The 24,151-nt window shown below is 41.4% G+C and overlaps 2 protein-coding genes across 2 annotated transcripts in view; both read right to left on the bottom strand.

The window, feature by feature from the left end:
• dars1 (aspartyl-tRNA synthetase 1) overlaps positions 1-14,685 on the bottom strand; it is a 36,893-nt gene extending 22,208 nt beyond the window's left edge. The window contains exons 1-6 of the mRNA XM_046055071.1: positions 14,528-14,685; positions 11,803-11,905; positions 8,417-8,446; positions 7,998-8,055; positions 6,227-6,319; positions 4,967-5,069 (exon numbers count right to left, since the gene is read on the bottom strand). Of these exons, the coding sequence (XP_045911027.1) occupies positions 4,967-5,069; positions 6,227-6,319; positions 7,998-8,055; positions 8,417-8,446; positions 11,803-11,905; positions 14,528-14,550 (410 nt within the window). The 5' untranslated portion in view covers positions 14,551-14,685. The remainder of the gene's footprint in view (positions 1-4,966; positions 5,070-6,226; positions 6,320-7,997; positions 8,056-8,416; positions 8,447-11,802; positions 11,906-14,527) is intronic.
• Positions 14,686-17,647: 2,962 nt separating this feature from the next.
• LOC123973598 (C-X-C chemokine receptor type 4-like) lies at positions 17,648-19,894 on the bottom strand. Its single transcript, XM_046053777.1, has 2 exons — positions 19,778-19,894; positions 17,648-19,301 (listed from the first exon to the last, which is right to left on the bottom strand). The coding sequence occupies exons 1-2, from the start codon at positions 19,781-19,783 to the stop codon at positions 18,177-18,179; spliced, it is 1,131 nt and encodes a 376-aa protein (XP_045909733.1). The 5' UTR covers positions 19,784-19,894; the 3' UTR covers positions 17,648-18,176.
• Positions 19,895-24,151: the final 4,257 nt, after the last annotated feature.

Below are 24,151 nucleotides of genomic sequence, written 5' to 3'. Positions count from 1 at the left end.
GACCAAGACAGCAAGTCTTTGTGATGTATCAAGAGCCACGGTATCCAGGGTAATGTCAGCATACCACCAAGAAGGACGAACCACATCCAACAGGATTAACTGTGGACGCAAGAGGAAGCTGTCTGAAAGGGATGTTCGGGTGCTAACCCGGATTGTATCCAAAAAACATAAAACCACGGCTGCCCAAATCACGGCAGAATTAAATGTGCACCTCAACTCTCCTGTTTCCACCAAAACTGGGTCAATATACACGGCCGGGCTGCTATAGCCAAACCTTTGGTCACTCGTGCCAATGCCAAACGTCGGTTTCACTGGTGCAAGGAGCGCAAATCTTGGGATGTCGACAATGTGAAACATGTATTGTTCTCTGATGAGTCCGCCTTTACTGTTTTCCCCACATCCGGGAGAGTTACGGTATGGAGAAGCCCCAAAGAAGCGTACCACCCTGTTGACTGTTGCATGCCCAGAGTGAAGCATGGGGGTGGATCAGTGATGGTTTGGGCTGCCATATCATGGCATTCCCTTGGCCCCATACTTGTGCTAGATGGGCGCGTCACTGCCAGGGACTACCGAACCATTCTGGAGGACCATGTGCATCCAATGGTTCAAACATTGTATCCTGAAGGAGGTGCCGTGTATCAGGATGACAATGCACCAATACACACAGCAAGACTGGTGAAAGATTGGTTTGATGAACATGAAAGTGAAGTTGAACATCTCCCATGGCCTGCACAGTCACCAGATCTAAATATTATTGAGCCACTTTGGGGTGTTTTGGAGGAGCGAGTCAGGAAACATTTTCCTCCACCAGCATCACGTCGTGACCTGGCCACTATCCTGCAAGAAGAATGGCTTAAAATCCCTCTGACCACTGTGCAGGACTTGTGTATGTCATTCCCAAGACGAATTGACGCTGTATTGGCCGCAAAAGGAGGCCCTACACCATACTAATAAATTATTGTGGTCTAAAACCAGGTGTTTCAGTTTCATTGTCCAATCCCTGTAGTGTGTGTTCGGTGTCTAACAACGTTACAGAGGTCATCTAGGCCAAAAACAGAGTTGAACTCTGGCCACAATATATGGCCATATCTTATTATTTCATTTCATATCATGCACAAACCTGTCACAGTGCACATATTTATTGTCAATAGTTAATCGTTGTTCTATATTTTTATATTGTCAATTTTTATGTATCGATAATAATAATAATAATAATATTATATAATAATAATATTTATGTACACAATATTCTCTTCCGTTGCATTACGACTGCACAACACACACCACAGCAATGCATCTTTTGATTCTGGCACATATGGCCATTCTTTCAACTGCTAATGCATCACTGGAAAACGGAACCGATTAGACATTAGGCTTTCCAATTTCGAAACGGTAAAAGATCCCACGCATGTTTGTTTTTAACAATCGTGCTGCTTTCACTCCTTTAAGACTGCAAACAACTACCAAACATTACCCTCAGAGGTCTCACACAAACTCGCATTAACCTGCAAGACATTTGACCAGTTTATTGCTGAGGCAAACAAACAAACAAAAACAGACAAAAATAAAGGTCCTGATGTAACCAAGGCTGCAGAAACATGCTCTTTACAGAACAAACTGGAGGTGACCACTGTGGCCTTCCTGTCTCATGCAGGACACCTGCTACCGTTTGATGTCCCTGTTGCATCCAGTGTACGGGGAGCCACTGTTTCCGCAAAGAGATTTTGCTGTTCATGTAATTTCTAGGGATGCACCATTTCGACTTTTTCAGTCCCGATAGCTGGGTTTTGAGTATCGGCCAATGGTGAGTACCAATTCGATGCCAGAGTAAAATCAATAAGCTGTTGGCTTTGGGGCGACTGTGGTTCAGGAGGTAGAGCGGGTTGCCCGTTAATTGGAAGGTCGGCGTTCAATCCCTGGCTCCTCCAGGCTGCGTGTCGAAATGTCCTTGGGCAAGATACTGAATCCCGAATTGCCCCTGGTGGCTATTGTTGTTGATGTCAGTCTCTCTTTGAGCACTTGAGCTCAGAATGTGTGTGAATGGTGAATGTAGATGTAGCATAAAAGCGCTTTGAGTGTACGAAAAGACTAGAAAGGCGCTATACAAATACAGAGCATTTACATTTTGCATTTAATTTGCAGATATTACAAATAGCCGTAGAACTTGATGGCGTAGCAAGCGTGAAATACAGTACCTCCAAACTGCTGAACCCTTGTTTTCAGCTCCCTTCATGCTATGTTAGCTCTCCTGGCAAAATTTTCAGGTCTACTGGCACACAGCTGAAGCATTGTGTTGCGCACGCATAACTGAACCAAATACTTTTGCTCCCTTGTCACAATACCCGATACCCAGCTATTCATTCATCTACATTCATTCACAGGAATGTGCAAGGCTTCATATCAATAAAGAGATATGAAGAGAAAAGAAAAAATGTTAAAATTTGGGTGAATCTATCTTTTAAACCAGTGGTTCTCAAACCTTTTCACGTCACAGACCCATAAACTAACACAAATTACACCATAGACCCCCATTTGTCCCAGGGTGCCCCACCAGATAGGATTTTTGCCTTTAGAGGTGTTATTGCAGAAGGTGTATAAAACCCACGACCAATACAGTCATACATTATGTTACTTATAGATGGAATTATGGTGAAAATAAATTATTGCCCTTTTTACCCCCTTGAACCCCACCAAGGACCCCACTTTGAGAAGAGCTGCTTTAAACTACATACAGCTGATCTTTTATGCAGTGGTACAGCACCTCTCACTGACTAGTCAGGGTCTCACACACACACCACAGGGCATGCTACGTGACATCCAAATCAGTGATTCATTAACACGCCCTGAACTGAACCAGGTGACTCAGGACCGAATTAAACCTACAAACTTCACACACACACAAACAATCAGACGTGATTATTGTTCTTCCAGTTTCTGAAGCGAAATGAGCCACAGTTCCCTTTTGCTTTACCCTCAGCACTCCAAAGGTACTTGAGTCAAGTGTTAAGTCACAGAGCCTGAAGATCACTTAATTAAATTTTGTGAGTGCAGAGGAGGACGACTTAGACATACAATATGTCAAAAGAGACCCTCCTAGCAATGTCATCACTGCCCTCGTGCATGATGATGAGGATTTACTTGTAATCCAGGGTCTTACTCGGCTTGTCAATCATCGCACCAAAGTGTGTGAAACTAGACGAGGGCCACAAAGCCACAGGAGCCGATGGTGCCACCTGCGCTTAAAGATTTAAATATTTTAAAAAAGCACTTAACATTTTGATCCCAGCAACAACGATCAGAAACCCTCTTGGTGAATCGTTACAGTGCAGCTTGACTTTGCCATTTTTTTGAGTTTTGATGCAAGACCGTGTTGTCTTGGCAACCGTGTCATTACTTTCACTTGCTCTGTTGTTAGGTGGCAATGCATTACGCAACAACCTAACTGCCCAACCACAACATTGCAGAACCAGATTGAGAAACTGATGCACATAAAAGGAATCATCTGACAGTTGACAAAAATATATTCAAATGTGAGCGATGTCCTAGAAACAATATCCTGCGGCATACAGCGGACGTTTCTCCAATATTAAAACGACATGCAGTTTGAAATCACAAGTCCTTTCTATGCCTATGTTCAGTGGAATATCTAAAGCTCCAAAGCAGTGCTGGATAACAGAAAGTTGAAGCAGAATCTCAATGACTGCTGGGACGAACTATGGCACGGGGCCAGGGGATTTTGCCACTTCTAACAGCGGCGTCAGTGTGTTCAGTCAGCAGATCAAGACTCGGGTCAGAGCGGTGACCTCGGCCTCATTAGAAAAGCTAAATAAACATACTCCGAAGGTCTCATTTATGAAACATGAGTAAAATCAATGTTTGGAAAATGGTGATTCATGCACATGTAGGCATTCATTGCAAATTTGCTCCCTGACTTGTTTACATGCGACTCAGGCAGGTGTGTACATAAACTCCATCAGTTTTTTACATTGATCTGGCTGCATCGAATGTGTGTATGTTTCCTCTTAACATTACAGAATTATTTATGTTGCCGTTTGGCCTTATGGTCCACCCTCAGTGGACTCAATGCTGAGTGCGAGGTCAAAGTAAGGAAGCCTGACACACATGCCAAGGATGTTTGACGCTGCTTTCTCTGTGACGTGCTGTGTGTGTGTTAACAAAACTGACTTCTTTCAAACGATTTGTAAGACAGCATACGTTTGTCTGGTCTTCAGTCTCGGTGGCAGCTCTTTGTAAGGCTGTGATAGCTGCTGCTTAACAGGAGGCTTATTTTAAAGCTGCAATCTCTGCATTGCTTAAGTTCTTTATTATCCAATGTCATAACTAACTGCCGTTTTGGTGCGGCAGATTACAGTTGTGGGTGTCGTCCTTGGCCTAATTTAGCAATATCTGAGGTGGTTCCAGTTAAGTAATACATGATAATTAGAGTCTTCCCCATTTACAAACATAGTGAATTCATCAAACAATGATAGTAGTGAAAAACAGATGCTTCCAACAACCTGACGAATGTATCTTTTAGTACATTACATGAATTATGTCATAAATATCCAAATTTAGAACTCCCTCTCAAAAAAGGGTCCCTTGTGAGCATCAAATTTCAGCTTAAAGTGCATGTCTGCGCATAGTCGTGTTCATTCATAGACTACACGTAATGGGCTACATCTTGGCTGCAAACATGACTAATGATGCTTGGCTCTTAAGTATTTCTTCCTCCTCTGATCCATGCTGCTGTATCTGCCATCTCTACAGGAACCACTCCATTAAAACACTGCTGTATCCCCACCCCGTTAACAGCCAGCTTTTGTTGTCAAGTGAAAAATGATTGATTCCCCCACCCTCCACCTCGCTCAGAATGTGTGAAAATGGATTGGCGGATGATTAGGGCCCGCAGGATTTTCCCACCATTGTTTGTGCTCAATCTGACAGGAAGAGCAGTCTCGGTACTCACTTTGCGGCAAACTTGACCATCTGCTTGCTGGCACGGTCTCCCACTGCGACCAGTGCCTGCACGTTGAACTGCTGTTGACGCAGGACCAAAAAGCATTGCTTCCCTAAAAACAAAACAAACAACAACAGATAGTGCCGGTCTGTTAAGATCTCTTTCATGCAAGCTTAAAATGCTTTTCACAATAAATGCTTGGGGCTCTCTGACGCAACAGATGTTCTTTTAGTCCAAAGTCTACGTGTGACTCCGGGTGAAGAAGGTACCCCCCACCACAGCTGTAAGGGTCGTCCTTGTCATCTACAGGTAAAGTGTCAAATATTTGTGAACGCAGCCTTCTCTTTGAAGAGCACTGTGTGGAAAAAGAGTGATTGCTACCTTCCTAACAAACACACACACCTAAGGAAGAGTGTAAACAAGTACGCCAACAAAATCTCAGGGCAGTAGACAGTCAGACCACCCAAGAACTTTGATGTTTGCTGCCTGTGAGAGAGGCGGGTAGGTGGTGGGGATAATAGCAAAAGCCAAAATCCCACCAACAGATGCACCATATCCCAGACCAAATCAGGATGTTATTCTGCTCACGCGGACATCCTTACAGCGAGCAGAGAGAATGTAGACATGAGCGGAGGGGAAGTGGCTCTTTCACTCTACAAGTTATCGTGAAAGGAAATGGCTACAAGATATATCCTAAATATCGCACGTTTAGCACAGCAGCAAATGGGTGGGATGTTTCAAACAGAGGGGTAATAACCTGGGAACGCTGAGTAGGTTCATTGTATTCAAACAGAGCAACTTTGTGGCTGCCAAGTAGCTGGAACCCAACAAACAGAGGTTATCTGAGCTCCCAGTTGGCAGTGACATGCTAGTCTGACAATGGTATCAAAAACGCCCTCAGGTTGTCACTCTGCTTAACATGGAAGGGATGGAAAAGACTGCTCTGTAAGTGTCTGAGGCATATACAGTAGAAAATGGGGGACATTCTCACTTTACACAGGGGTATGATAAAAGCTGCCCAGTGATGTCAGTCATCTAGGTCATGGGAAGTCAAAGTCAACCAGCATGTGGTCAGTTTGGTCTTGAAGAGAAGGGAGAGACGTGGAGAACTGGCCCAAGGGTGGAAGTTTTAGACATTTCATGATGGTACACCAAGGATTAGCGCAGAGGTCGTCTAAATCTTGGCTGTTTGTGTCTTTCGCACAAAGGAAAGTCGCTCTAAGCTGAAAAGGGTGAACAAAGGGTGACCAAAGATGGGGGTGATCTCACCTTTGGCTCTGCTGGTGTGGACTCGGGCACGCAGCCAGATCAGCTGGTCAGCTTTCTCAGGAGTAAGGTCTTGGACCCGCACCAAAGCCCTGTCTGGCTCACACAGACACACACACACACAAAAATGTATTACTTCAAAAGGAATTTTCTGTCTTTATTTCCCCACCTCTCTGCAGAAGACTACCCATTCCCGCCCCATCCACCCCTCAGGCACAGTCCCAAAGGCAGACAGAAATGTGAATAAGCATGCATGCGCGTGTCAGTGTTTGTGTAGACGTACACAAAATAAAATGCTCAAATTACAGACGTGCCTAATAAATAAGACACACTAGGAGGCCTGCTGAAAAGGTGTCCAACTCGCCCATTCTCTGTGAGCTACATGACAAATTGACTCTAGTTTCACCTGTGTCACTCAGAGGCATGCTGTCTCCTTATTATAAGCGCCAAAGAAGCAGACACTGAGGCTGCACCAGAGAAAACAGAGCCGCCCTTTTGGCTGAGAACTCTGCGTCAACCCACATGAAAGCCAGTCACACAACCCTCTGTCCCAATGGCTCGGCTTGACGTGCAGGTGAGGGAGGCCCCCACTTTGTTTGCTGCCACTGGAGCTGAAAGAGCATCCAGACAGATGGACGACCTCGACAGGTCCGCCTGCTGCCTGGTTCATCAGGGAGTTATCGCACCGTATTAGTTACTGCAATTATCGCTGCTGCAAACGTGACGATAGAACAGACCAAAAGCATTTTTCTTGATGTTTATCAGCTGTAATCGCGTTATCTGTATCTTTTGAGTGCCAGACTAAGGTAATCTGAGACGTCGTGGATCAGCATGTCCTCTTGTATCAAAACATATCATTTGACAGTTGCAGCACGCTCTCCATTTCAGGACGCCATTTTTTTTCCATCACATTAATTTCCTCACTTTGAAAGTGGATGTTAGTGTGAAATGTGCCTTTTAACCCTTTGCACCAAAGTATCCACGTTAAACCTGCGTTTCTCCACACGGGGCTGACCCATGTGTGACCTTTATGTCAATTACTTAAAAGGATGGCAACAATGTCGTTGAGTCTTTAACACAAGATGAAGGAAGGAGTGCAGGTCAGCCACCTGACCCTGATTTTGAACCGACCTTGCTACTCTAGCCAAGTTTACAACAGCCTTATTTATTTATTTTAAACAAACAAAAAGACACAGCCATTTGTAAAGCGCCAAGTTTTTAAGAGATTATTTTCTGGGGTAGACTTCCAGGCTTTGTAAGTGTGAGATGATTGACAGGAAATTGAGAAGAATGCAGCAGACAGAAAAGAAGAAAAAAACAAAAACACACAACCCTGGTACCTTGAAATCGTATTAAAACAAGACGTTTGCTCAAACCAAAGGAAGTCTTTGTGTTTAATGCCTACACCGTGTTATCTTCTTCCGTGTGTCTGTTTTTCACACTTTGTGACAACAATGCAGACGCAAGAGAGCAGCAACGGCAGGCAAATAATCAAATATACTAAAAAACATCTAAAAGAGGGTGATCAGTCCAATGTGATGAATTGAGACAGTTAATTCTACAAATTTACACAATGTTCAGAAAGTAACAGTGTCTAGATGGTCATTAAACTTATAGTCAAATTAAAGTTCTATCCCTTTGAAATGTGTTCCATTGCAAATCTTCAAGATGCAGAAATCTCTCTCTATTATGTCTCTGTGTTTTCAGCAATGACAGTGAGTTTGGTTGGCGGCCTGGCTGGCTGATCATAGAAGATAGTAGCTTTCATACTAACCCAGTTTTTGTTGGGACTGGACCATAGCCGACACACCATATCGGTCCTTGGCGAAGTCCTGGAACAATACAAACACAACATCTTAGAAGTCAAGTTCAGTCATTTCATCGTAACAGAAAATGCCACGCTTCTTTTAGTGCATGCACGTCAACTCCCTATTGTTCTCAAAGAAAACTCGAACACTTGGACTTCATAAGCGTCAGTCTGTCTACTGCATCTGAGATAACAGACCGACAGAAGAGATAATGAGGCTTATCACGATCTAAGGAGGAATAACTGTCGGAACAGAGAACAGACATCAGCACGCAGGCATTTGCATACAAACTGTTGCAAAGGTGTGAAAGCAGAGGTAGATTAAAGTCAGACAGAAAAGGCAGGCATCTGGTCTTAGAGTATTGAGATCCGTAGGGGATACTTACATCTTCCTCTGTGCTTTGTTGTTCGGCTGCCTGAAACACAAAGAGTACGACGGGGGTTTAAAGGGCATTGCAAATAGTCCTCTTGTTTTTATTTCCTGGCTATCTATTAAATTCAAACATAAAACATTTTCAAAAACATTCCACTTCAAATGGAGCAACTTAAAACGTTTTGCTACAACAGTCATATAAATTGTGTTTTCATCGTGAGCTATCAAGAGATGGGAATAAAATTAATAAATCATAGCTCTGCTGTGGAGCCAGGCCTCAGATCCCCAGCACACGCAGCTCTTTTACACATTGCTCTAAAGCATCATAGACAATGAGTAATGGCAGCAGGAGATATTGCTTTGTAATAGAAACAGCCTAAGTGGATGGATTCTTTATCTCTGCACTGACTTCTAGGCAAATGACTCCCGAGTGCAATGAGATCGAGACTTGGCAAACTTACAATTCCATTTCCTATGCAAATTGATATTGGTGTGTGGAAATGGCTGGTGGCGGTGGAGTGAATTGGAATTGCCCATCCTTGACATGGTGATCCAGTCACATGATGGATGATACTGCAGCTCATCATTAACTGAATGCGTACCTGCTACAGCTGTGAAGCAACTGACCCACACCGGAGCCACTTAGTGCGATAGGTGTCAGGCACAAAAAAAAAAGTGCACTAGGGCAAATAACACCGCTAACGCTCACTCAGTGAACATTCGCAACACTCTTACAGGCAGCTATAGCCAGTGTATTAAACACCTGCTTCTTTCATGAAACATGCTGACTGGGTGAATTCAGCTGGAAGATGGGATACTTCGTTGCTTTCACTTATAAAGGCCACTTGAGTCATGACACACATCGTTGTAATTAGTCTTGGATAAGCCAGTGCCGAGCTAGATGACACATTTTCTATCAATGCATACAGATCTCCTTATTTATATGCAGTAGATTTTGCTTTAAAGGGATTACCCGAAGGAGTTGGGGTACTGGCATCCGTATTGGGACAGAAAAAAATCTGATCTGTGCAGTTTATAAAAGCTCATAAATATCCAAAACCAGTTCCCTGCTGTCACTTCAGATATGTTTGTCAGACACAAAAAACATGTGGCACTGCATTTGTGGCATTTTTGCTGCGGAGGTACAGAAGTCAGGGTACTCTCAAAGTTAAATTTAAGACTTTTTAATACCAGCTAGGATGAAATTTAATGCCAACTTCACTGCCGTATAAAGGAAAATCTGTATGAATTTTAAGCCTGAGAAAACTGCTATTCACGAAGTTACCTGAATTTAATAAAACATTTTATTGTAATACTCACATTCATATTAATACAGTATAGCTTTTTGGGATGTGTTTGTACTCCAATAACATAAAATGAATCAAGGACATCATTTTGTCTTGAAAAGTGGTGGGGTTCAGATTAGGGGTGTGATGACACACTTAGCTCACATGCACGATTCCCAATATTGGGTTCACAAGAACAAGACAAAAAGATATTTTAACACTATTTTGATGAAACATTCAATGCTGAAATATATAAATGGGGCTTTTGGGGGTCTTCCCCTAGAAAATTTTGAGCATTAAATACTTAAATTTCCTGCATTATGGAGACATTTTCTGCACCAATTTATGGTAGAATAGTCTTTATTTACATAAAGTGGGACATAAAATTCAGGTGACAATTCAAAAAGATCATAATGTAGTAATCAGCAGCTTTTTTTTTTTAGCTTAAGGTACTTTTTTTTGGACAATGCACATTTGTTCTATATTTACATTGCAGTCATTGTTTAATACACCTTTCTCAAAGAATTTCATTTGTTGCAAGCCATTTTTCAGAACATATTTAACAAATGCTTTTAAAAGACGTTATGGAAACAAGTCCCCAGCGTCCCCAGTGTAAATGAAACCTGTGGATGAAATGAATACATTATTTGTCACACTAATAACTCTTAAGGTGTGAAACCAAAAATAGAAAATAAATTGTGCAGTTTGAGTTCTTACAATTAGTTACACCCTGGCTAGATAAGGTAATGTAATGCAACATAATATGCCAATGTAGATGCCAATTGCGTCAATGATTATTCATCCTGTTCTGTTTTTGCATCTAAAGGCTGCTTGAAATATAGTATTGATTAGTACTGGCTTGAAAGCAGCAGGGACAAGAAGTTGGGCTCCGGTTTGTTTTTTCCCGGTGATCGGCGCATCTGGGTGGTTTAAGTTTAAAGTGCGTTAGCATGTTGGATGTTTCCATTCACATAACGTTACCCTACAACAGTGGCGCAACAACGACACACAGACACGGTGCTCGTCTCATACACAACTGTCTCTCCGTTGCTGTTGTAATGTTAACTGACCAGTAACCTGCAGCGGGTCTGCTTGCTGTTCCAACCTCAGCGCTACCGCCTTCTATGGTCCAACTTGTCCATATCTCTGGCCTACTGAACCTCAGACACTTGCCCATTCTGAGTCGACCAACTAATGTTAGGCTTATTAGTAGCACTTCAGAGACGTTTTGTTTTCTTGCCAGAGCTCGTGCACCGCAATCACTCCACAGTCCAGAGCGCAAAGCAAACACGGACCATTACCTGTTCTGCTTTATAACATCCAAGTCACACCAAACGGAGTAAATTGTAAAGTCACACAGACAAAAAGTTATTTGTTTATGCATGGCATTTATTTAATCCTATGAAAGGACAAGAAACAATTTAAGACCTTTGTAAACGAAATTTAACACTTTGTAAATGGAATTTAATACTTTTAAGGCCTTATTTTTAGAATATGAAATTTAAGACTTATTTAATAATTTTAAGACCCTGCGGGTACCCTGAGCAGTACTTTAGTACTGGCAACTGATCCACAGGTTTTGTTAGATATAAAGAAACACAGTACTCAGTTTGCAAACATCGTTGGGGTTACTCTATCGAGTCTGTTAAAGATGAAGGTTTTGAGACATTTTCTCTGCATCCTGCACCATGTTGATCACTTTGTTAACAACTTTCCAAAAATCTGGTAAAACTTTGCCCATAAAAAGGTCTGACGATTTTTGTCACACCTGTCAACATGACATTCTGAAGTGCAAGAACACTGCATTGAGTGTGCCCTTTATTCTGTAAAATGTTTAAAGCCCCTCTTAACTTGCGGTTACACGAGCTACACATTAAGAGCTATACGTACGTCATGCACTCGGTGTAGAAGAAAATAGCACTTGGCTTGGGTGGATGTAAACAAAGCCAAAATGACAGGAATACTTAAACAATGGACGCTCTTGCCCCCCCTGCGGCTAACCAACCCTCCTGGACCCACAATGCCCAGCAAGACCGCACGTCACAGCCTTACCAGCTGTAAGAGGGGGGTGACGGATGTGAAACAACAAACATGAAAAAAGCAAAACACTGACCAGCTTGGCCTGCTTCTCAGCCTTCTTTGCAGCTTTCTCCGCTTCCTTCTGCTGTTTCTTCAGGCCTTTCTTTGACTGAGCCTGCTGCTCCTCCTCCGTCGCCCTGAAACAGGAAGAGACACACAACATAAACATTTAAGTTTACTTCCACCTCCTATGTCCTCTGCATCCCATGAGGAAGTTATTGGCTGCCTGGGAAAATTAATTCAGAGCCATCCAGCTTTTAGGGCTGCTTTAAGTTACCTTTAACCCCATTGTTATTTCGAACAAAAACTGCTGTAGCCTCTGTGAATGGGAGTTTGTCAGAAAGTAAGATTAGTTAGATAAACACTACGGCTTTAAGAAGACAGAAGCCGCCGCAGCACTTTCTAATCCATTATAGAATTTGTGAAGAATACAGATTATCAGATTATGATAACATTTAGTCTTATCTGAAAGTAGAAGCGTCTTTATTTGCTAAATGTTACTGCCACACTACACAGCACAACACAGTGTCAGTGCTGAAGTGTGTGACAGCGAGCCTATAAAAGTTTGTTTTGTGGAAGCAACAGGACAGCACTGTATTCTTATCTAGATGTTACAATTAGGTCCCAAAACATACAAGGCAGCAGGAACAAACATCACACTTATTTATGAATGTAACTATGTTCCAACAAATACAAACCTTAGATAACGGTCATACATGGCCATAAACAGTTGGCAGTGAGAGCACATGTTCATATTTTGTATTTCATTTTGACAATAATAAGAACTCAACTTTAATACTTTGTGAATTAAACCTGACTTAAAATTAACTAAAAGTGATTTATGCGGGCCTAAATCAGGTCAACATAAGGGCAGTGTTTGGCTTATTGAGGAAGTCATTTGCCAACATGTTGTTTATAACATGTTGCCAAATTTTGAACTTTGTCCTTCTCCAAACCAGACTTGCATTCACTGTTATAAAAGTGTGCTAAGAGCGCAGGTGGGTGAGCGAGTGTTGTTTGGTTTATCCAAAGGACCAGGTGTCTACTAGACCTGGAGGAAGCCTAGGGGCAATATGGGAGCTGCTCCTATTTAGTCACAGGAAATAACAAAGACCAAAGGCCTACTAGAAATAGAAATAAAGCCTAAACAAAAACCATGTCCTTGTCTTCCAGGAGAGGTCTTCAGAACAGGTTTTACAATTCCCTTGAGGCGAAATTTGAAACTAACACTGCACAAAAACTTTTAGGATTTCATCATGAATCTTAGGCTACACTAAGGTCCCATACTTCAGAATGACACCCGAATTAAATTTGGGCATACCAACCCAAAATATACATATGCGTAGCCCACTACTACCTTGTGTTATGAACCTTGACTACACCGAGACAGAGAGTGTGGAATAGATTAATAAAAGATGAACTAGTGCTGGTTTGTTTATTTATTTATCTTCCACTAACCAGTTGAATTTGTTAAACTGGATCAGCAATGTTTTTTCCCCTCAGGCAAGTGAGATCAGTCTGACTGTCTGGAACAGCTGTCTACAAAACATCTGCAGTCTGTACTCAAATCAGTAAACAAACGTTGTGGCTGTCCAGTCTTTACACTGCAAATTTAATTCCTCACTGACAAATGATTATATGAACACTTAAACATCCAACCGCTTATCACATTTGGCAACTGAAAACGATCAGTGCACTACCTTTAATCATAATGACACCTGCCCAACAGGTGTATTCATATAAGGAAACTAAATGGACAGAACAGTAGCACATAAAAACATATACTGATCATCCAGAGTACACCAAATTTCCATGACAGCTGAAAGCTCTTTGGACGAAAATGCAATCGAATGCAGAAGCCCTGCAATCTTACATTTGTGAAACAAGGAAGTGTTGATAGGGTTTGATTCAGTTCGCTGGTAATTGTTGCTAAAGCTACTACGTGTGATGTTGATAAGATTGCATTATATTGTAACGTGTTTCTAAACACGGTGGACAGAATATTAGAAACAACATTTAATATAATGCTGTCCAGTACTATAAAATTAAGGTGACACACAAATAACTAAATAAAATTAAACCAAACCTTTAAGTATTTAGTGCAGGGCTGGTATATTGCATTGCATTCCCTCAAACAGGATTTCTATTATTCTATTCACTAAGTGTGTTTTCAACAATAACTTGGGACACTGACAGGAGGACAGCAGTGGAAGGTGCATGAACACAACCTGTCAGGAGCCAGATTTCAACTCTGTATCGATGTGAAACTGCTCCGCAGCATTTGGCATTATTTCATTCATATTCCAGCTTTGGGCTGATCACACTTGGCAATTTGGGCTGATATTTCTTTATATTAACAGTTATAAAATGCCGAATTCACCAGACACCTAAACAGCTTACATAACATATTGTATTTTGTATTTCTAGCTATGCAAATCGCATATTAAGCAAGTGCCATCGTAAACTGAGGGACTCTTTCATGAAATGTAACGTTAGTGCTGAAAGAGCTCAAATCACGACAGCAGAAAAGTTAGCCAGCATGCGGGTTCATCTTGTGTTTAGATTTACATTGCTGTAAACATTTTGTTCACACGGGTAAACCTTGATGGTGTACTTTCTTAAACTGTGAGATGATGCAATCTGCTGCATGTTCAAGTAATGCTACTAGCTAGCTGCCATCCGTCCTACTGCTAGCATACGCTGGTTAAAGTGCTGTGAGACGTGAGCTCCCACGTGCACAGCGTTCACTCCTTTCTTACCCTTGGAGTTCCTCTTTAATCATGTCGAGCTATATTCTTGAAGAATGACAACAAAATGTTTCACGACAGTCTGACAGAGAGAAGCACCACATCAGCTGTTCACTGCATGGAAGGGTAAAGGAAAGAAGGACCTGTTTTGACGGAGCACCAAACACCGGAAGCTGTGGGTTCCGGCTAGAAACGAAGGACTGAAATGGAGTTCCGGCTGACTTTTGTTTGTCTTGCCTGCAAAGGGGTATCTAGACAAAATAACAAAAACACCTAAATGAAAATTGCTTTAACTCACGGTTAGCTTGATCGTGATTATACATACTGCTACAAAATAGCTTAGCAATCAACGTTAAATTACATGTTTGAAACGTGTGACAAGTGAAGTTTGTGAACTACATGAGAAAATGGACATGGCTTCCAGAAAGAGCAAATCATGCGTCCAGACTGCATGTGAATCAGAGCAAAGGTGAAAACTGTTATCAGTGATAATAAGAGATAATAAATGACTGACGTGCAGCTTATGGCTGTGTATTTGTGTCTTTGTGGGTATTTCTGATTCTCTAATAACAAAATACAGAGATACATACCGCATTTACCAAAATGAGAAATGATATTAGTACATAATCATTTTTTGTAGTATGTAGTCTAAAGTATATTGATTTGAAGGTCCCTGAATGCTTAAAACTTTTTAAAATGTTATACTATAGGCATGACAATATTACTGGGGGAATAAATGATGAAGAAAAAATACATTCTAAAATACTTGATGTATCACTACATGCACACAACCACATGAAAAAGTGATAATAACTCTGATACTACAACATGACCACCATGTGTGGGCTTTTTACGTATTCATGTGAACATTAAAAGTGACGCTCTGCGTGAAATTACTTTCACGCCTTTGGTCGAGTGCACTAAGTGCATCCAGGTATCCAGTGACCTTTGCAGGAATGGCCATGCACAGCGAGGGATGGCAGTTTGAATACAGCGGGGGGTCATCAAAGCTTTTCTCAGGCTGTTGACCACAAGAGCTCCTGATGCAGGAAACAGCCTTCCTGCTGCTCACTTTCCAACCAAAACAATGTAACCATTAGCGGAGCAGGTCTCTGCCCAAAAGGAACCTGTGGTATATGTTTTCCTTTCATCCGTAGTTTTTGTAGTAGCCCTCTGTAATAATCTGTGCACTTGCTGGTACTTGGTACTTATACTGTCACCCATATGTTTAACATATCTCCACAGTGAAACCCAAATGAGTCCCTTCACAGAGTGGACAATAGTGTCAAGTTGCAGTTTAAAACTTGGATGCACACTGGTAACAAATCACCAGTGGAAACAATTTCCTGTGCATTTCAACAGCTTTGGCCTTTAACCTATAAGGAACTATAAAGAAACCCTTCATTACTGCAACACACACACACACACGCACACACACTCCATGTTTGTTTTAACTAATATATTGAAGGTTGGATTTTTGAAACATTGCACAGGAAAGTGATGTTGATGTTTCACAAGAGATAGTGACTTTAGTATCATGAGATTGTTACCATATTTGAAAGGCCTTGTCTATCTAAAATAAACACAGCTTTAAGTTGATAGTACAGAAGAGGCAGTTTATGGATTTAGAGGTCTGTTTTGATGAACAGTGAATATTTTCTCATCACACACATCGACCATAAGCTTTAATTATGAATGAAAGGGCGCCTTCTTGCACCTAAGGGTTAATTCCCAAGGGTGCCATAAGTACTGTTTGTGCACTCAAGTGGACAATTTGGATAAAAGCCTTGTCCATTTATGTTACGGTGATGAAGTATTTTGGTGATGAAGTATTTTGAAAATTGTATAAAATACATCCATGGCAGCCAAAAAAAATCAATAAAATCCATTAGACAAATGTGGTGAACTCTCAGGAACTGTCATATGATGTTTCATCTCATTTGTGAACCAATTTCTTTATCTTTGTCTTCATCAGTTTTGAGCAAATGATGTCACAGTGTTCAAACAATGTTGTAGGCTTTGATCAATAGAGCTGTTAAACCCTTTTGTTGTGTTGGATTGAAGTTGCCAACAGTTTAGATTTTGTTGATGTCTTTATATCTGTGCATTTTAACCATTTTCTTGTTAAAATGTATTTAGGGTGGTGTTTAGGTTTAGCCCCTTTTCTGTTGCCGGTAAAAGAACACTGTGAAGTGTTAATCACAGGTCGGTCCCCGCACAGGCTGCGGCAGCACGGCTCTTATGCTAATTCAAAATCATCTGGGAACATTTCCAACTGAAAAAAGCACCTTTTGTTTCATCCTGTTTCACTGTGAGAGGCCAGAGCCCCAAAATATCCATTAACCTTGTGGCTGAGATGGGGGCACTTCACACCTTTTTTTACATGTAAAGAAATGGAAATGTATCTCCACTGGAGTCTTGAATGGATGCCAGCACTGCATTGCACAGCGGCCATTTGATGACCTAATTCCCATTGACATCTATTGTTGCCAGGTTCCTTTGGTCTCCAACTTGAACATCACTCTGTCTGTATTGCAGTTATAAGAGCCCACAGAAAGATTGATGTGTGTTTCAAACATGTCATTTTTATGTCTGATATTGTCACTATATTACTCCAACAGATTTATTGCCAGTGATATAAAGTGCTCTGCCTATTTGCATCTTCACAATATATAATCTGACTTCTGAATACTATTACTTTTTATTTTGTGTGTTTGGAAATAGCCAAGTTGACCCAGTGACCGACTCAGTGAAGTGAGTGAGAGGATAACACTTGTTTACAAGCCAAACATAATTGAGGTAGTATATCTTGCTAACTGAAAAGAATGAAATGAAGTCATAGGAGAACTTAACATGCTATTTTCTTTGTTAAAGAACCATATGGTTGCTAATTATAACAGAGAATTGTAGCTTTTGTGTCATGGCTGCTTAAGATGTAAAAGTGCACAGATGTTCTTGCAATTACAGGGCCTGTCTGCTCAGTCCTCCTTCTGCTTTTTAGCCAGATCAGGTGGAGACATTTGTGTTAGGAAGCCCCCCACCCCCTCCCTCCAACACACACACACACCTCATCCCCCACACCCTGAGGGGAGGAGAAGCTGGTTTTAGGTCAAAATGCACACCACACAGTCATGATGGGAAAGCACTGAATTTTTTATTTTTACATCAAAAAACACACGTCACATGGTAAAAAAAAGCAGCATGCAGTTTTTCTTTTACAAAACTTCCAGTGTGAATGACAGCAATAAATAATAGCTTTCAGATAATCACACAACTTAAGTGCGAACACACAAATGCTACAAACTATGTACAATTTCCAATAACAGCTACCATTCCTGAAAACAGAAGAGGACACTGTAGGCGTGAACTCTGATACAGCAACAAAAATAGTAAAGAGGAAAACAGGGAAAATAGACCTTGATTAATGAATGGAAATGAGGCACTGCCAAAGGACACAATCTGCTTTGAGGAACATAAAAAATGAAAATTTGCAGTAAATACCCTCACAGGACACACAATTGCAGTAAACAAGGCAAACAAATTAAAGTGTATAAAAACTCTTTTTTAACATCTGTACAAAATGTAGTAAGTTCTTTGAAATTGAAGCTTAGTTTTTCTCTCCTGAGAGGATCAAGTCACAGACTCTGGGGTTGACTATTTGTTAACTTGACAAAACACTTGAGGACTCAGACTCGGTTGACACAGATGAAATTGGCCCTCGCTTTTTTGTCATAAGAGTCACTTTCTGACTTGATCTGCTGCCGGCTGTCAGTGCACTCCTGGCTGATTTCTTAAACTTAACTCCCAGGAAAGCATAGAGGATGGGGTTTAGGCAGCAGTGAAAATAGGCCAGCGCCTCTGTGATAGAAATCCACTTCTCCACAGCTTGTTGCAATTCACAAGAGCGAGAGACCACATTGAGCATTATGAGGTTGTCCAAGAAGATGCCAACACAGTAGGGCAGCCAACAGGTGAAAAAACACAGGATGAGGATGACCGTGGTCTTCAGAGCTTTCTTCTTCAGTGCCTGGCCCTTGGAGCCCTGCGACAGCTTGTTGATGATGATGCAGTAGCAGACAAGGATGACCAGACCGGGCAGTATGAAGCCCACCAGGATGTGCTGGAAGCGGAAAACCACAGTCCAAATGTCGCTGGTGTTGCGGGGGTAGATGCGCTGGCAGATGGCCCTGGAGTCTTCGGCCTCCATGCTTTCGTCTAGGAAGAGGTAGTTTGAAGAACTTATGCTTTGCACCCTGGCAAAGACCAGGTCCGGTACAGTCAGCACAGCTGCAGGCAGCCACACACCCAAATAGATCACTCTACTTGCAAGCTTCTTCCTCATGGCTTGGCTGTTTGTAGCCCGCACAACTGCCAAGTATCTGTCCAGACTGATGAAGGCCAGGATCAATACACTGCTGTACAGGTTGACTGTGTAGATCATGTGCACAGACACACAGACAAAACCTCCAAAGTACCAGGTGCTGGTCGCATCCACGGCCCAGAAGGGCAGCGTGAGGACGAACAGGAGGTCGGCCACAGAGAGATGGAGCCGGTACTTGTCCGTCATGGTTTTGACCTTTTTCTGGTAGCCCATGACAATAACGACTAATCCATTGCCAATGATTCCCAGAATGAATATTATTCCATAAACTGTTGGTATGAAGATCTTATTGAAGTCACTGCTGAGCGCACTCCCACATGCCTCATCTCCCAGGTCAAAGTCTCCAGATGCCTCTGAGATGTTGTAGGTACTGTTGTCCTCATATTCCCAGGTATCAGTGTAGTACTGATGGATAAAGGAATTGAAAAGTTAGGAAACAGTTGAGAGCTGGGTAGTAATTTTCTTAACAACCACATCACTCAAAAAAAAATTCTTTCTAATTATAGGATAATAACCTCTGCAGAAAAAGACATGAGACAGGGGCTGACATGCAGCACAAGACACGGAGTCGGAGTCGAACCCGTACCGCTGCGATTATGTCGCAGCTCTCACTTCAGGCACGCTGACAGGTGAGTCACCGTGGTGCGGCAAAATTAGTCTTTGTCTAAAAGTTTAAATCCTACTTTTCTCTAAGTTGCTGATGTTGCCTTTGAGTGCGTTTATTTGAAATTCAGTTAGTAAGTTAAGAGAGAATTATAGCTTAATACTGTAAACACGGGTGGAAAATAATTAAAATTATCTACATGAATTGCCATTAAACAGCCTCAAGCAAAAACAGACCTAACTGGCACAGACTGAAAAACAGAAATAAACAAACTCACCGACATGTTTACCACTCGTAGGTAGAATTCGCGTCAGGAGCAGTGCGTGTTTCTGTGTAGCAGAGGGGATCAGTAGTTCAGCGTGGGCAACTTAACTTAATAAATACCGCCGGTCCTGGTGACCCCTCCCCCGAGGAGGAGCAGCAGCAGGACGCACTTGTCTCCAAAAACGGGTTGAGTATAAAACAAACTACTCTGCCTGTGGTAAGGGCGTCAGTTTGTGAAACTTTTTTGCCCCCGAGTCGTTTAAAAAACGTAACGTTTAAAAAAAAGAAAAAAAACGTTGAACCAAGTCTCTAGGGACAAAGTGGAGGAGGACGGTTGGTTGACAGTAGACTATGTCATTATTCTGGCCATGGTGACAATTATTTAATAACATGAAGCTGAGATGATTCTGAAGACAGATTTTTAAAAGATTTCTGGTGATTTTTGCTCTCCTCTGTATCAAAAAATACTTCCTGTATACTACCCCACGCTTTGTCTGTGCAATAGGAAGTAAAGCCCTTACAAACAAGAACTGCACTTATCCTTTTGGGGAAGAACAGCCTGATACATAAACCGTTCATGAATATACAGTGGTCGGTGAACACAACAACCCGACAAAGAAAATGTAAACAGCATGCTGAGTATCACACCAGAATTTTATTGGAGTATAATGAGAGATCCAATTTATATCAGTGTGATATTATAATCCAAAAATATAACCCATTATTACAGAAATACAGGAATGATGTTGCAGTTCAATGAGACCACTAGCAACATGCTATATTAAGTGCCACAGATGTCAGTCGAGGTAAGTTATTGGAAAATTAGAGGAATTTTCGGGTTACACATGCTTTCCTGATAAAATGTCATCAGCTCAGCAGCCTCGCGGTTCACACTCCCCCCCTCATTCTGCATGAAGCAAGCGGAGACCTGACATCTAGATTGGTCGTTCGGGGTCTTCTCCCGGTCTCATATTTGTCTCTAGAAATCACTTTTTAACTGTGTCTGATGACAGTTTTCATCAGCGGGGGTCTAAATCTGTCCTCACCTTTCTGCACGCCCTGTCACTTCTCAAGTGCTGTTAAGTCTACGCTCCCAAGTGCTAAATGACCCCCGGTAGATTTGAAAAGACACACACGCCCTGTAATGTGGCATTTTTGTCAAACGGCTCCCGAGTCTCAGTGTGCAGAGCATTCATTCTCTCACAGTTTTGCCAACCCTCTCTAATTTCAGTTAGGGTATATAGGACCAGGCCACATGAAACTCCCCGCCCTCCTACTCAGACGTAGCTGACAGTTGTTTGAAACTGAATATCCTGTGGCATGCAAATACTACTTCACGTCTTTGATATATGACAGCAGCATAGATTCAATGAGTCGATCTGCATCACTGATTCCCTTGATGTCTCCTCCTTGTGTTGAAGAGGGACTTCTTAGAGCTGCATGACCTCAAAACATTTTAATAGCATCAGGACATCAGCCCATTTTTCATAGAACAAAAACAGCATGTTGTCTCCTCTCTAAATTGCCTTTATATGCATCTATTTTGCATTTGCACTTGATGATATGAGAGACAGATAATGTTTTTCTTTCTTGGATTTAACAGACAGAACACACACAATGTGCACATGAAACTGAAAACATTTATATTCCTAAAATTTCAGAAGTTCTTTAAGGTGTGATTGAGGTTAACTAACACAGTCAAAGGTACAGTAAATGTCTTAAACAATATAGTCTGAAAAAAATTCCCAAACTCACCACAGTTCATAGTTGAGTTCATCACCAGTGAGCTGTTACGAAAATGTATACATGTGGGTGTTCATCAAAATGAGGAAGTTTGGCAAAAGATTGTAGTCCTGGCTGAATCATAAAAAACTCCTACTACTATTAAAAGACGGCATGAAACCTTCTGCTGTTTGTGTTGTGGCTGTACGATATGACTTACACGTAGCACAGAAAATATAATGACTAGCATTATGTTGTCCAAAAACATGACCTCCAATGCAGAATCCAGTCTGTTCTCTGCAGCTCTATCACTGTCTGGTTAGAATCGGCCAACAAACAGGACTGGAACAGACTACAAGCGTAAATGATTGGTGCCAACCTGCCTTTGATTCAGGACTTATACAGGTCCAGGGTTAGGAAATGGCACACAGCCTGTTCCACCTTCTCCCCTCATGACATGTAGACGCTACAGAGCACTGTACGCCAAAACAAGCAGACACAGGAACAGTTTCTACCCACAGGCCATCTCTCTAATTAACAGTTAACACCAGACACACAGTGTCAGAAACAATCCTTGTGTAATAAGCCTGTCAAACATCCACCTGTAAGTTATTATTCCCACAGTTTAAGTACACATACATATATATATTTTTCCCTTTTTATTAACTGTATGAATGCCTATTTCTGTGTATAGTGAACAACTTCATGAAGGCTCTCCAAACACTTGTAATCTGACTAGACTAAAATCCCCTGGTGTGACAGAAACTATGCATTTTCCTTTTCAGTTTCGTTTAGAATAAGGACAGTGAAGCATCGGCAGAAAACCAAGGAAACACTTCCACAGTTTGATTTATAAGTAATCTGTTGAAAATGTGGTGCTGAAACACCACATCAATCAGTGCTTAGTAGAAAACAAAGCTCAGTTATTACTAACTATAAAACCAGAACATTAATTAACTAATTAATTAATTAATAATCTAATAATCACAAAAAACAGACTTATTAATAACACTTCACTGGATTTAAATGAAAGTAATAAGCATATGTTGGAGCTCATCAAAGTGATTCTAGACTAATCCTGTGCTTGTCCCCGTCAGATCCCCCTGCAGTTGGAGTCCTGAGGAGAGGAACAGGGGGACTCTGCAGCTCATAGAATGGCCACTGTATTGGTACGATGCTCTTATCAACGCTATTCAGACGCAGACAGTTGCTTTGTTATCTGTCTGCAAGCAGAACTCGTGAATTTCATCTGTGAGCTGAATTACATAAGGTGTTTCGTTTTTTACATTCCCCATATCACTTTTTGGTACACTGGGGAATTCCACTGACATTTGTTTTTGAGGTTTTTCAGAAGGATTTCTTCTGAAGAGTTCACATGTTGAGCTCCACATTTTGCTCAAATTTCCCAAGGTAGTTTTTTTGAATTCAGTGTTATGTTTTTGGAATTGTGAAGCCTTTGAAATGATCTGGTAGCATAGTACTGGGTCACTTTTCCATGTGGCATTTGCTTCACGTGTTTACAAAACAAGTCAGCTCAACAACAAATGCCACCAACAATACAGCATTCATAAACATAACAATTACACTATACACATAACACTTAAATAAGAAAATACTACTATGCAATGTTGTGATTTTAATATCTACTAAATTATTTAAAGAAGGTCCTATGAGTGCATTTATCAAAACTCAGTGAATGTGTGGAGATTTTGGGGAAATGCTGCAAAGCCAAAGACTCATTAAAATGCTGGAACTTTAGTGCAGACACATTGATGGGGGACACAAAGTCAGCTACGTTTTCTTGGCATTTTTTTAAAAGTTAAAAACAAACACAGTTTGCCCCAATAAAGTTCAGTGCAACATTTGCACCCGGTCTTGTAGCTTTTTATTGGGAATAATGAGTGCACTGCAATCACTCTGCTTTTGCAATTTACCTTTCATCATCTGAGGGGTCTATGTGTGTACATGGAGGATATCTGCTGCCTCCACTGTCAGAGTGAGGATTCAGATGGCTATCGGCACGGAATACAAAAGCTCTGTGAGCTACTTAGAATACAAATTACAAGAAGTGTGAACGGCAGCAAAGGGGGCTCTTCAGTGAAGAATGGCTATTGAAATGAGGCAGAAGAATGCCAGTGAGATAAAGAGAAGAATGAGCAGCGCTGTTCAGTCAACACCAGCCCTCCAGTTGCAACTCATCCCGGCCCCCTCAGCAAGTCGGCACGAGATCATTTTTCATAATGATACCTCTGTTCAAATATCACCTTCACTTCGTTTTTTCCCATCTTTAAATCACCACATGGAAAATAACAGCTCCAGCCTTTTCTGTTGAAGCTGACTTTGGGTGACGCCCATAAAGGCACAAAAGGTTTTTTGGGTAACTCAAATACCTTTAATCTCTTGTCTGAGTGCTGAAATGTGTGGGTTATGTACTTCATCTCAATACATGCACAGAAGAACTGTGTGTGTTTGCCAAAGCATTGTAGACAGGAGTGTAAGAGCAGGACAAAAGTTTTTTTGTCGTTGTTGCGATATTTGTAGTGCTCCTTTTCATTAGCTGTTAGATTTGACTAAAAACATCCTCCACTTAAAATACTGTTTATTCCATCTCATACTGCAACTCCCACAATGTTTTCACACTGTCAGAGTCAAATAAACAATATGT

This window comes from Micropterus dolomieu, linkage group LG07 (assembly GCF_021292245.1).
Source record: "Micropterus dolomieu isolate WLL.071019.BEF.003 ecotype Adirondacks linkage group LG07, ASM2129224v1, whole genome shotgun sequence".
NCBI lineage: Eukaryota > Metazoa > Chordata > Actinopteri > Centrarchiformes > Centrarchidae > Micropterus > Micropterus dolomieu.
The sequence above is the reverse complement of the archived record's forward strand: the minus strand, read 5'-3'. Positions and strand labels throughout refer to the sequence as shown.